The following is a 12,331-nucleotide window of genomic DNA, read 5'->3' on the forward strand; positions in this document are numbered from 1 at the left end:
GACTAATGTGCAAAATAACATTACATGCACACTCCCATAGCTATTATAGCCAGACTGAAAAAACAGCCAATGTTTCACATTAACATTTCACAATTTATACCTGGGGTCTGTGGATGGACTAACAATTTGTAGCTCACGGAAGATTATTTTTTGAGAAAGTGTTATTAGAACAAGCAGCAGGAGCTTTGTGTATTAAATGTTGCTCGCCATTGAATGATGCATGGGTATTTAGGATATATGGATTGACTAGGATTGTACTGTACATTACCTGCAGTGAAATGTGTTTTCCAGACTCTACAGAAAACCATTTTCTGTGTATAGTGCTAGAGCAAAGGAGAAGACATTACCAGTACAGAAGGCCAGCTTAGTTTATGCAACTGTTACAAAGTTTCAACAAAAAAACATAACACAAGCAGGATCTTATACAATGATGTTTTCAGCGATGGCTTGATGCATGATTCCAAGACTCTGCATATATTTGCCTATTCAGAATAAATCATATCTTCTGATGCTTTTAGTTATTTAACAGAGGTTAGCTGTAGGCAGTTTTGGTAAATGGGGTTGTGTCTACACAAGAAGATGAAGTGACAGAAAACTCAAAGGCATTTCAGGTACCTCTGCCACTGATGATAAAGCTTACAAATGGAACAAATGAACACATGCTTGTAATAACTACCTTCACTTGATCAGACCCAAATCACATCTAATAGCTCAGATCCTAAATACATTTATTATTAATGCACCATTATACATTTATCAATCCTTGACATCAAACTGTGATTCATATACTGCAGATTAAAGGATCATTTACCTTTTATAGCACCTCAATTGTAACCTTTTAGCATCCAGAAATGTTTCATTTAGCACATTTTGGACATCTATGCAAAGGGTTTTGGTTTTGAAAATGGGATGAATTTGCCAATTTATCAGTGTAGCACTTCTCTTGCCTCCTTCAGATATAGTTTTAGGGTTAGAAAAACCAGACTGATGTTTCAATTAAAGCTGAAACAGCTGTAATATCAGAAGGCATTACACAATTGTTCATATTTTCTAGTGAGTGATATATTAGGGTCACAGAGGACCTGCAATATCTGCGGCTCGTCTGCCGTTGTCTATGTCAATGAACCAATTATCAAGGGAAGAAAGCAGAGTATTCTTAAAAATCATTGTGGGTTTTGATTTTAACAACTATCCGCTTCTATCATCTTACACTTTCTTTATTTGTAAGTTTGGTTTTCAGGCTGTGGGAAGTACAGGTAGGTCTGTTGGAGCTTAAAGTAAAAATTATGTGAATTCATATGCCTCTCCACCATGTCTTCACTGAATATCAACCTGTTTTCACAAGCATTCCTGTCAACATATATAAAGAGTTGAGTGCCGTTTCTGATGCAGTAGGATCATAATAAAAAATACAGCCTAGTCCCCTTTTTCGGTGAACAATATGAAAACACATGCAAGATACAAATGTTAAAATGGGGGAAAAGAAGTATGGTGGGGAGGGAGGGGCTCTGTTATAATAGCAAGTTGTAATCACTAGTATGGATGTGACTTCATGTTTGTGCCTGCCTGTGTGGTTTTGTTAGTTCATAACTATTTTGAGGAATTTTTAATATAGTAGAGAAAGGTGTTATGAACAAATCAAATGTAAAGCCCAAAATTCAGTGGAATTTGTGAAAGGTACTGTGCCGTGGTTCAATGCAGAACAAACCTTGTTCACTTTAAAGGTGTACTACATTGAAATAATCAAGGAGATTCACTCAGCAACAAGTACAGTAATCACTTTCATTAGAAGTCTCAGAGAACGTTTTTTCTTCACCATCTCCTACAGTAGTTCCTGTTTTTTATTTAAAAACATTTTTAATGAGAAGCTATTGACTAACGACATGCTTCAAAGGTTGTTGACAATATTCTCACTGGTTACAAAGCAGTCATCTCTCTCTATATTCTATCCATGTTACTTTTATAGAAAAGAACGTACAGCACAAACATCTACTACTGAGAAGTAGTATTTTTTTTTAACTGATGCTGGAAGTTTGCCCACTCTGTTGTGAGTTTTCTGTTGGACTAGAGAATTCAGTGATGCACATGTAGCAAATAAGGGAAATTGTCAATTTTGTCTTAATAGTGTGTCACTTTAAGTCCCACAACATGGTGAATTTACCTGAAACAAGGACCAATCTATTTTGTAAAGCTCATTTTATAAGGAGGCAAGACTACCCTGAGAAAATGTCTAAAATATGGGCAAGCTGTCCAGACCAGAACTGGCTTGAGGGTTTGGTAAATAAATTTCTGTACACTCTGTTAATATAATTAGCACATTTGTTTCAAGAATCTAAGATATCATTTTCTGTAACTGTGTATTTTTATATATATAGATATATTTCCAATTCTCTGTACTATTAAAACATGTGCAAATGTTACTACCAACTTCAAGGATACATAAACTGCAAAGACTAGTGAAACATTAAGTCAGGAAATGTAAATATTTCCCATGAATTATTTTAGATTTTTCACATATCTTAAAATCGAAGTGCTGTAAGTAATTCTCACAGGAGGTATTGGAGACTTATAAACATTGTTCATGAGATTACAAAACAGAGGCAAAACACTTAGAAGGAACTCACTGTTGACATGACAAAAGTACTCATTTGAAAGCACAAATTCAGAGGCCAAGAGCAAAACACTCAAGACCAGTAACTTTATCTCAAGATATTTGTTGAGGTGTGATTAAAATTTAATAAACATAGTCACTGATTTTGGTTTCACTTAGGGCTTCAAGATCACCGGGGTTTTATTAAAATATGAATGATGTCCCTTTATATTCTAAGCTTTCATTCTCTAAATTTGACAGGTCTTAGCTCAACATTGCATTATACACTAGCCTTCATTCATTGATTGAAATGTTTACTCATTTTGTGGTTCACTATTCATATAGTTTTAAAGGATTACTCATAAACACCTTGATACTGTTGAGTTCATTCTAATGCTCAGCTTGATGCAGCATTAATAGCACAGGCTATTTAAAGGCAAGTGGTGACATGAAATATAACACCAAAAACTAGAAGATCTAGTAGTATTATAAGTGCATTGTTCCTGTGAATTCCTTGCCATAGAGTGAAACTTAAAATGTAGCATAACATAGCGTTGGGGATAATGTGTGGTTATGCCAATTCATTAAGGAACAGTCAGGTGCCATTACTTTTGGCTGCAAGTACAAAAGCATACTTTATCCACTGACTTTGAACAAAATTCTGTAGCTATATCACAATTATGAATCTTGAACTGGGATTTTGAAAGTGATCTGGAAAGATTTACAGCTCTTTTATCGTACGTGACATCACACATTGAATCACTGCTTCATGCTTTCCTTCAAAAGTAGAACACCTCAGTTACACATTATTTCCCAAAGACAGTAACTATACAGTATATACTGAGGGGGGGTTGTTGATACCTTTGCGCAAATTCAATGAGATAAAATGTACAGTAGGGAGAGCAAACTGGGGGTGCCCCAGTAAACCTCAACAGGCAAGAACGGAATTAAGAACAGAAGAGACGTACAGTAAAACTGCCTGATGTGTAGGGCAAGATGGGCATGTCCTTGAGCAGTGTCTCTCAACCACTGTGACCTGTGACAAGTCCTGGTGTGCTGAATCATCTTCTGTAAATCTTTCTCCCATAGTCTTCTTATTTTCCCTTTCTCTCCCACTCTCTCTCAAACACAGATTCACTCAAACCAATTTAAACTGGATTCCAAAATCATAATGATGCCCAACTGTCGTGTAAACATGCGGAAAAAAGTTCATCTGGAGATGCTACTTTTTAGCTTGTGATTAACCCTTAATCCCTTGATTTTAAGCAATCTTAAATTGGAGAAGACCATTTAAAACTTCACAGCAACAACGGCACTGGCTGATGTTAGAAGGGGTTGCTGCTGTGGCACTTCTCAACGTTGACGCTTAAATTTTAATTATACTGTGCATCCTTAAAAACTGCCAGCACCCAGGTGTTTGTCGGCCAATAGTCAGTTGAGAATCACTGTCCTACAGGACATAAGAGGTAATTATGAGATGGAAAACCAAACTGGTGTAAACTGTGCTCATGTGTAGTGAATCAAACCCCGGCCTCACTGCCAAGCACATGAGAAACGGCCACACTGTAAACCGCAATGTAGTCTTAAAGAAAAAACACTTCCACTAACAAGGTCCTACTCTTATTTGCATTTCCTTTTTTCTCTTTTTTTTGTAATTTTTAAGACTTTTTCAGATTTTTTTTAATTTCAAGTGTATCACAGGTGACTAACTATAGGGGATAAGAGGGTAAGTCGAGTACCATGCTACATCTTGTTCAGAGAAGGCTATTGCAGACAATTCTACAACATGTACAACCACACATGACACGCTTTTGTGTTACAAATGTTCCAAAACATATCACCAAGAAACTAAGTACATAGGAGATGTTTGCTATTTTAGAGTCTTTAAGGACTATCCCTCAGTAAGTATTAAGTTTTTTTGTGAGTAACTTGACTTTTATCTATAATGTCTTAAAGACAAAAATCTGAAAAATTGCTATTCAAAAAGTAGCAAATTTGGTCAGTCTTTTTTTAAATAATCATAGTGCTTTTGATGGCTTAAGACAGAAGTCTTTTTTTTAATCTCACCCAGTGGCAAACTACAGAACTTCAGTGTGCATCATATGACACCACAGCTGCAAAGTCTTCACATCAGAGGTTTCCTCCTCTATTTAAAACACAACAGCTAGGGCTGTTACATATATTTGAAAGTAGTATCCTTTATTAAAATACCTAAAACACGCTTATAAATAATTTCTTATTTTTTGTTGTTTGTTTTTTTTTGTTGTTGTTCTCCATTTTCAAAAGTTCTCTGAGTAGTTCATCAGAGTTGGAAAGTTGCTCTGCAGTAATCCTTTCTCTACAGAAGGATTCACGGCAGGAAGGGGAACAAGGAAGACGGGGGTGGGAGGGTGCGCCAGGAGCCAGGCTCCTCTGCCCAGTAGGGGGGCGACTCTTTTTCGGCAGTTACCTCGACGCGTTCTCTTTCAGAGTCCTTCTCCATGTCTGCAGCTCACAGAGAAAAAAAGAAAAAGGGACTTTAAAAAGTGGGGAGGGTTGGGGGAGGGGGGGGGGGGGGGGGCAGGGGGTGTGCGGAGAGGAAGGTAGCTCTAGAACTCCCACTCCAGGGTCTCCTCGCGGTTGGCTGCGCGCTCCAGCCGGTGGATTATGTTGTTGAGGTTGGCCATCTTCTCGTTGCGTCTCTGAGAGCTCTTGTTGAGTTTGGGGAGGTTCTGTGGGGGCGCTGCGGGATCCGAGCCGGGGTTGGCGCCCGCTGTCGCGGCGGGATTGGGAGGCGACGGGGAGATGGGGGCGGAGGACGACGGGACGGGGGAGACGGACATCATGAGGCCCGGCGAGGAGGCGGCGGAGGGGGAGTTGAGGGACACCTCCAGGCTGCTGCGTGACGGCTCTGAGGAGGCTTTGAAGCTGACGGGGTCCACCGATGACTTCTCAGGGTCGTCGCCCCCCTCCTGCCGAGACTGTCCGGCCCTCTGGGGGCTGTCGGGGGAGAGGGATCCAGGGAAGGCCGCTGGCACTTGGCTGCACATTGCAGAGTCCTCCTTGAGGCCCTTGGGGCAGTGCTGGCCTGAGGACAGCTCTCTGTAGCAGGCCACGGGATCCTCGCGCTCCGTCTTCAGCAGGGGGAACTGCACGCCCGTGGAGATACACTTGGTTTTAGAGTGCTTCATGTACCTTTTCCTCGCCCCTGCTCCCTCGTCCTCCCGTCCATCCTCCTCCTCCTCCTCCTCCTCCTCCTCCTCCTCATCCTCCAGCTCGTAGGCCTCCTGCTTGACGACGAGCTGGCTCCGCACGGCGCTGGGCAGGTGGCCGTAGTGGGGGCTGTGGCCGGGGTGCGGCTGCTTCCTGTCCTCACAGTCGGAGGTGGGGCTCTGCGGCGGGGGCGTGGAGAAACCGCTCGGCTCCGCGTCCGTGTCGTTGTCCTGGAGACCTTCCATGAAGACCTCGCGCCGCATGCGGGACCTGCCGGGAGAATCACAGCTGGAGTCATGCAGACCAGTGCAGATCTGCTGCTCATTTTGTTAATTTACTTTATAACATAAATAAAGTAAACATTCTTTGATCACTACCCCCATTAATTCCCTATTGTTTCTCTTTCTGATTTGGACTGCCCAAAAATAATGGCAGGTTTGTCCACTGTATTGCTTTCAGTTAATTCTAGCGGGTGTCTTTCCAAGCATGTGCAGATTAATTCTAGTCTTCCCAAGCATGTGCAGCCCCAGTTTTCTCTGCAATCCAGCGCTGAGCTGCAGTCACTGTGCTGGAGGACTACCCATGGGGCAGATGAGGCGGGCAGGGGAATACCCTGCCAACAACCACGTTTCCTTCTGATGAGTCACCCCGTGGCTCTCCCAGTCACCGCTTACAGGGACAGATTTGACCAGAGCATGTGGCACGTGGCAGTGCTCATTTCTGATGCTCTGCGTCTGCTCTTCTGTTTATACTGCACGTGACGCTGGCAGATGCAGCAACCTTGTGACTAACGGACTGACCTGTAATTGTGGAACCAGTTGATGACCGTGTTGGTCTTGAGGTTGAGCTGCGCGGCCAGCATCTCAATGGTGTGCTGGGAGGGGTAGGGCTCCAGGAGGTAGGCCTTCTTCAGGGCCTCCTTCTCCTCAGCCGCCAGCACCACGCGCGGCTTCTTGGCCTGGCCGAAGGGGCACAGGTCCACCGCGCTGAGCGCAGGGCTCACGCAGTCTGAGCGGGTACCAGGGGAGTCGCTGTCTGACCCTGTGCTCAGGAGCCCATATCGCCGCTTCAGGTAAGCTGGTTAGAGGGGACACAGACACAGGAGAGGGGTTATCAGTAGTAAATATATAAGATATAAAATATTAGTTACTAATAGTTAAATTGCTTCTTTGCCCCCTACTGGTAAAATGCTATTCCTGCAAATCACTATCGAGGGAGCAGGTAATTCAATGAAAGAGATTGGTTATCACATCTGGGGAGAAACCTCCCAACCACACAAACAAAATGTACAGCATCACATTTACACACAGACACACCTTTCTTCTCCATCTTCTTCATGTCCCGCAGCTTGTCCACATTGTGCGGGTCATTCAGCCACAGCTGCATGCGTACGAAGGGCTCCCGCCCCTTCAGGCTCAGCTTGTGCCAGGGCTTGGGTCTGGACAGCAGGTCTGACACTGAGCCTTGTGTGAGGCCCAGGATACTCTCCCCAAACAGGCGCTGACCTGAAACACACCCACACACACACACACAGAGTAACGTGACGACCCTGCAAGCAGAAACACAATGTGCGCACGTACACACAGCCATGTTATGAGGATATATATAGTGTGTACATATTTACACGAACACAAAGGGGGGGATGTGAAGACATTACATAATGCACGTGCAACATTTTGGGTCCGAAGTAAAAACCCAACAGTACAAATACAGACACACAAAAATGTGAGCATACGCCACATCCACAAATGAAAACATCAACTATGCAAACATGCAGAAAGGTAAACACAGTGTCAGAACACAGGCATTGAAGGCTGTAAACACACATGCACAGAACCATAAACACATTACACAGACTGCCCTTAAACCCATGGAAACAGCCAGGTTAGAAAGCAGGGGCTCAGCCACTAACACACACTCAGCATGCTAATAGAGGGTAAACCAGTGGACAAAAATAGTTCTAAACTTGCACTACAGAGGACACCCTTCTGAGCAGGAACTGAAGAGCTGTTACAGGGCTCAGGTAACTCAATCAAGCGAGTCAAACAAGGACAGCAGAAGTCTGACGGTATCAATATCCCTTTTTCACGAGAGAGCTGGAACTAGGCTGGCTGGCTTCCGAGGGTTCAAAAGGCTGGTCCAGCACAATAATACTGCTGCTGGCCCACTTGGCCCTGGCAATCTGAAATCTGTGAAACAAACTGCACTGATACTGTGGGCATTAGTACTAAAAACTGAGAAATGAGGGGATCGCAGTCAGGAAAACAGAGGGGGATATATGTAATAGAGCCATTTTTTTGTCATGTTTTTTCAGGAAAGACTTGGAGCACAGACATAAATTCAAACATCTAAATCTGGAAAAGACACACCAGCATTCAGCGTGACTTCATATTCTCCAGCTCTCAATGCAGCTGAAGTGATGGGGAAAAGCAATCAAGCAAGCTCCAGCAACGGCCATGCTTTCGTTCCAGCTCACTCCAAATTCCATTTCCAGCTGTGCAGTGGACGAGGGTTTACCTAGCACCATATGTCAGCACTACAGCGTCACCCACACTGCACTCACCCAGGTTGTTGTCTGTCAACACCTCCTTCACCCTCTTGGTGATGCAGTAAGTGTCCAGCTCAGGGGACATGGCCACCAGTTCCTGGATGCCCAGCGAGGTGTGGGAGGGGTGAATGGACAGGAGGCTGGACGTGGACTTGCCGCCGGGCGGCTCGGCACGCGGGCCCAGGCTTTCCGGCTGCTGGTTCTCCTTGCTGCTCTCCAGAGCCAGGCTGACGGGCTCCGGCAATGGGCTGGGCTGGCTCTCCTCTGGGCTGGGGGGTGGCGAGGGCGAGGACCGAGCTGTCGTGGGACTCTTATCTGCTAGGGGGACACAAAACAACTAAGGGTTAAATTCACCAGTGTGGGCAATGGCAGAAGCAGCAGCCATTTTTAAATATTGGGAAGTTAGGGAGGGAAGTATGAGGGATTATGCTTGGAATTGGTAGTGACAAAGAGATCACTGTATCAATACATTTAAAACAACACTTCCAAAACTTTAATTCTCATAACTTGTATATTGTATTTTATTTTATGTATTATTTTATTATAGTACTTCATCTTTATTACTGAGCAATATGTGGCAGAGGTTTAAACCTGTGCTTGACAACTAAATAAAGAATCTGGTAGTCAGATTCATTCAATGATACTTTCACTCCTGAATCTGAATATCTTACTAGCGACAGTCAATCCACTTCTTATTCCGCCATTAAAGCAGAATCAAGTGAGTGTCAAACTTGAAGATACAACTTCTAGCCTCACTAACACAGCCCATTTCGTTAGACTAGCACATTACTGTCTGTCATAAGATCCAATTAAAATAATGCTCAATTGTATAATTGCACCATTAAAACAACTAAAATAGAGATGGCCAATGTTGTATCTCCCTTGCTGGCTGCTTTACTAATTGTTGAAAGCTGTTAAAAAAAGGTGAAAGCAGTTAGCTCCTCATCTCTCATTCTCCTGTCTGTAATTAGATCCCTCCCTCAGTGAGAGAGCAATGTCATTTGCTTCTTTTTGCAGGGCTTACGTGTTTAAGAAATCACATTTTTTTAAATGCATTAAGAGTTTTAAAATTTTTAATCTAGCTAGCAACAGAAATCACAATTAATGATTGATATTAACCAACAACAATTGGCACACAACTAAGCCATGAAATTACATACAGTACAGAGCCATGAAAAAGTATTTACCCTCCATTATTGCATATTTGTCACACTGAATGGTTTCAGATCTTTAGACAAAATGTAATATTAGACAAAAATGAACCAGAGTAAACACAAAACACATTTTAGCCCACTGTCCTTGCAGAACTAAAATTGGTAGGTTTTTCGAGTATGAACAACTCGTTTCAGGTCCTGCCACAGCATCTCTATTGGGTTCAAGTCAGGACTTTGACTAGGCCACACCAAAACTTTAATTTAGTTTCTTTTCAGCCATTCAGATGTGGACTTGCGTTCGTGTTTTGGATCACTGTCTTGCTGCATGTCCAGCTTCAGCTCACGAACAGATGACCAAACATTCTCCTTAAGAATTTTCTGGCACAGAGTAGAATTCATGGATCCTTCAATAATGGCAAGTCGTCCACGTCCCGAGGCAGCAAAGCGTCCCCAAACCATCACACTACCACCATGTTTGACTGTTGGTATGATGTTCTTACAGTGAAATGCTGTATTTGCTTTATGTCAGATTTAATGTGACCGTGTCATTCAAAAAGTTCCACTTTTGAGTCATCTGCCCATAGAACATTATCCCAAAAGGCTTGGGGATCATCCAGGTGCTTTTTTACGAGACAAGCATTGATGTTTCTCTTCGTTAGCCGAGGCTAGTGTATATGTGTGCAAGTGTATATATGAAGCACAGCGATACTATATAAATGTAGTCATCAGTACAGTGTTTCAAAACTTTTTAAAAAATGAGCGCAGTTCCCTATTATGACTGGTTGCACTAGCCGTGAGCAGCATACCAAGAGAGAGGCTGTGATTGGCCGGCTGGCTCAGACCTTGACCCAGCTGATCGAGAAGCCACAGCTGCATGCGGATGAAGGGTTCCCGGCCCTTCTGGGTCAGCTTGCTCCAGGGTTTCGGTCGGGACAGCATGTCACTCACGCTCCCCTGAGACAGGCCCAGAACCTGCGCAAGACAAAACCAGGCCCAGACGCAATCAGGGTCGCTGTTCTGTTTGGCCAAACTGTTTGTTATAATAATAACAACAACAACAATAATAATAATAGTTATTATTATTATTATTTTTATTATTAAAATAATAATAATAATAATCATTCTTAAATGTTTTTCAAAAGCGTGGATGTGCCCTTTGTATGCTGAAAGTACCGCTGGTCTGGAGTTGCTTCACAAACTGCCCATGTTTCACTGTGCAGGGGGTTTGCAGAAGATGAACCTGCTCATCTAAGTGAGTAGCCCGGGGCTACACTTCCTGGTTCTCTTGTCCAGATTTATGGTAAGGATTTAGCAGAATGGATATACTGAGCCTTCTCTGACCGGCCACTTATTGGTTAAAGCTTCCTATTGAGATTTTTTCAAGCCTCAGAATAAGTATTTTCAATATACCAACGTCCACCACTAGATGGCAACAAAAGATAATTTTCTGGGGGCGCTGGGTTTCAAACTAACTAAAAAAATCAACCTTTTCTGTTATTACAACAAACATGTCATGAATTTACTCATTAATCTGAGCACACATGAAATATCTTTCTGGCGTAACAAAAGGAAACACTAGCCAGCTGAAGAATATAAGCATGTAAACTGAACTTAAAGTCAGTCAGGTGAGAACCTATGGATAAAACATTGTGTAATGAATAACAAGAATGATGAGAATATTGACCTTGGGTGGGTGGGGAAAAAATGAGCGGGCACCTTTTCTCCGAAGATCCTCTGGCAGATTCCGTTCTTGGCGAGCTTCTCCTTGACCTGCCGGGTGAGCTCGAGGGTGTCCACCTCTCGGTACATGTACATCTCGTACTGTTCCGGGGTCAGGGGCGGCACCGTGGGCTTGAGCGCACGCGGTATGTAGGCTGGGTAGTAGGACAGCCTCCCTGGGCAAGGGGCATCCCCGACCACAGACACCTCCGCCTCCACCTTCACCTCCACCGGCCGCCCTGCCTCCTCCTCAGCGGCCGACGCCTCCTCGCTGTTGGGCAGGCTTTCGCCGTTCTCGGGGCGGGGCCACGGGCGGGGCAGGGTAGAGTGCCCGGAGGAAGAGGAGGAGGACAGGGAAGGCGACACGGAGGTGAAGGGGCGAGAGCCGCCACCGCCGCCACCGCTGCCGCCGGCTCCGCCCACCATTATGCCGCCTCGCTCAGCCGACCAGTGCTGGTCGAAATAGGAGCCGGCCTCCCCGATCTCAGACTTGACCTTGCGGATGATGTTCTGGACGAAGGCGGCGGGCGAGAGGACGCTCAGCGGGGTCTGGGGGCTGCTGATGGGGTTGGCCACGCACACCGTCACCGCGCTCCCCTCCTCCTGCTTGATGAAGGCCGACGGCGGGAGCCCCTTCGACGGTTCGCAGAGAACCGGGCGCTCCCCGCCCTGCCCGCCCGCGGGAGCGGCCACGCTCGCGGACGTGCCCCGCCCACACACCTCCATCTCCATCAGGGCCTGTTGCTGCGCCTGCATCTCCCTCCTGGCCTGCTCCAGGATGCTCTTGATGGTGTCGTCCGAGCTGCTGCTGCCCCCATTACTGCTTCTGGCCGAAGAGCCGCCCAGGGAAGACTTAGCATCACCTGCACCACAGATACACCCGAATGTTACACAATGTCCAACACAAGCACACCCATGTCACATGATGTCCAACACAAGCACACCCATGTCACATGATGTCCAACACAAGCACACCCATGTCACATGATGTCCAACACAAGTACACCCATGTCACATGATGATCTACATAAACACACCCATGTCACAGGATGTTCTACATAAACACACCCATGTCACATAATGTTCAACATAAATACAACCATGTCACATGATGTTCAGCACAGACAC

At 44.6% G+C, this 12,331-nt stretch overlaps 1 protein-coding gene across 5 annotated transcripts in view; it reads right to left on the reverse strand.

The window, feature by feature from the left end:
* Positions 1-354: 354 nt before the first annotated feature.
* Positions 355-12,331, reverse strand: part of cux2b (cut-like homeobox 2b) — a 128,502-nt gene continuing 116,525 nt past the window's right edge. For 3 of the 5 annotated variants that reach the window (XM_035378511.1, XM_035378508.1, XM_035378512.1), the window contains exons 17-22: positions 11,201-12,066; positions 10,291-10,456; positions 8,346-8,648; positions 7,099-7,287; positions 6,583-6,859; positions 355-6,052 (exon numbers count right to left, since the gene is read on the reverse strand). In XM_035378511.1, the coding sequence (XP_035234402.1) occupies positions 5,179-6,052; positions 6,583-6,859; positions 7,099-7,287; positions 8,346-8,648; positions 10,291-10,456; positions 11,201-12,066 (2,675 nt within the window). In that variant the 3' untranslated portion in view covers positions 355-5,178. The remainder of the gene's footprint in view (positions 6,053-6,582; positions 6,860-7,098; positions 7,288-8,345; positions 8,649-10,290; positions 10,457-11,200; positions 12,067-12,331) is intronic. The other 2 variants (XM_035378513.1, XM_035378510.1) reach the window with 1 other exon arrangement.

The sequence above is a fragment of the Anguilla anguilla genome, chromosome 10 (genome assembly GCF_013347855.1).
Source record: "Anguilla anguilla isolate fAngAng1 chromosome 10, fAngAng1.pri, whole genome shotgun sequence".
Classification (NCBI taxonomy): Eukaryota; Metazoa; Chordata; class Actinopteri; order Anguilliformes; family Anguillidae; genus Anguilla; species Anguilla anguilla.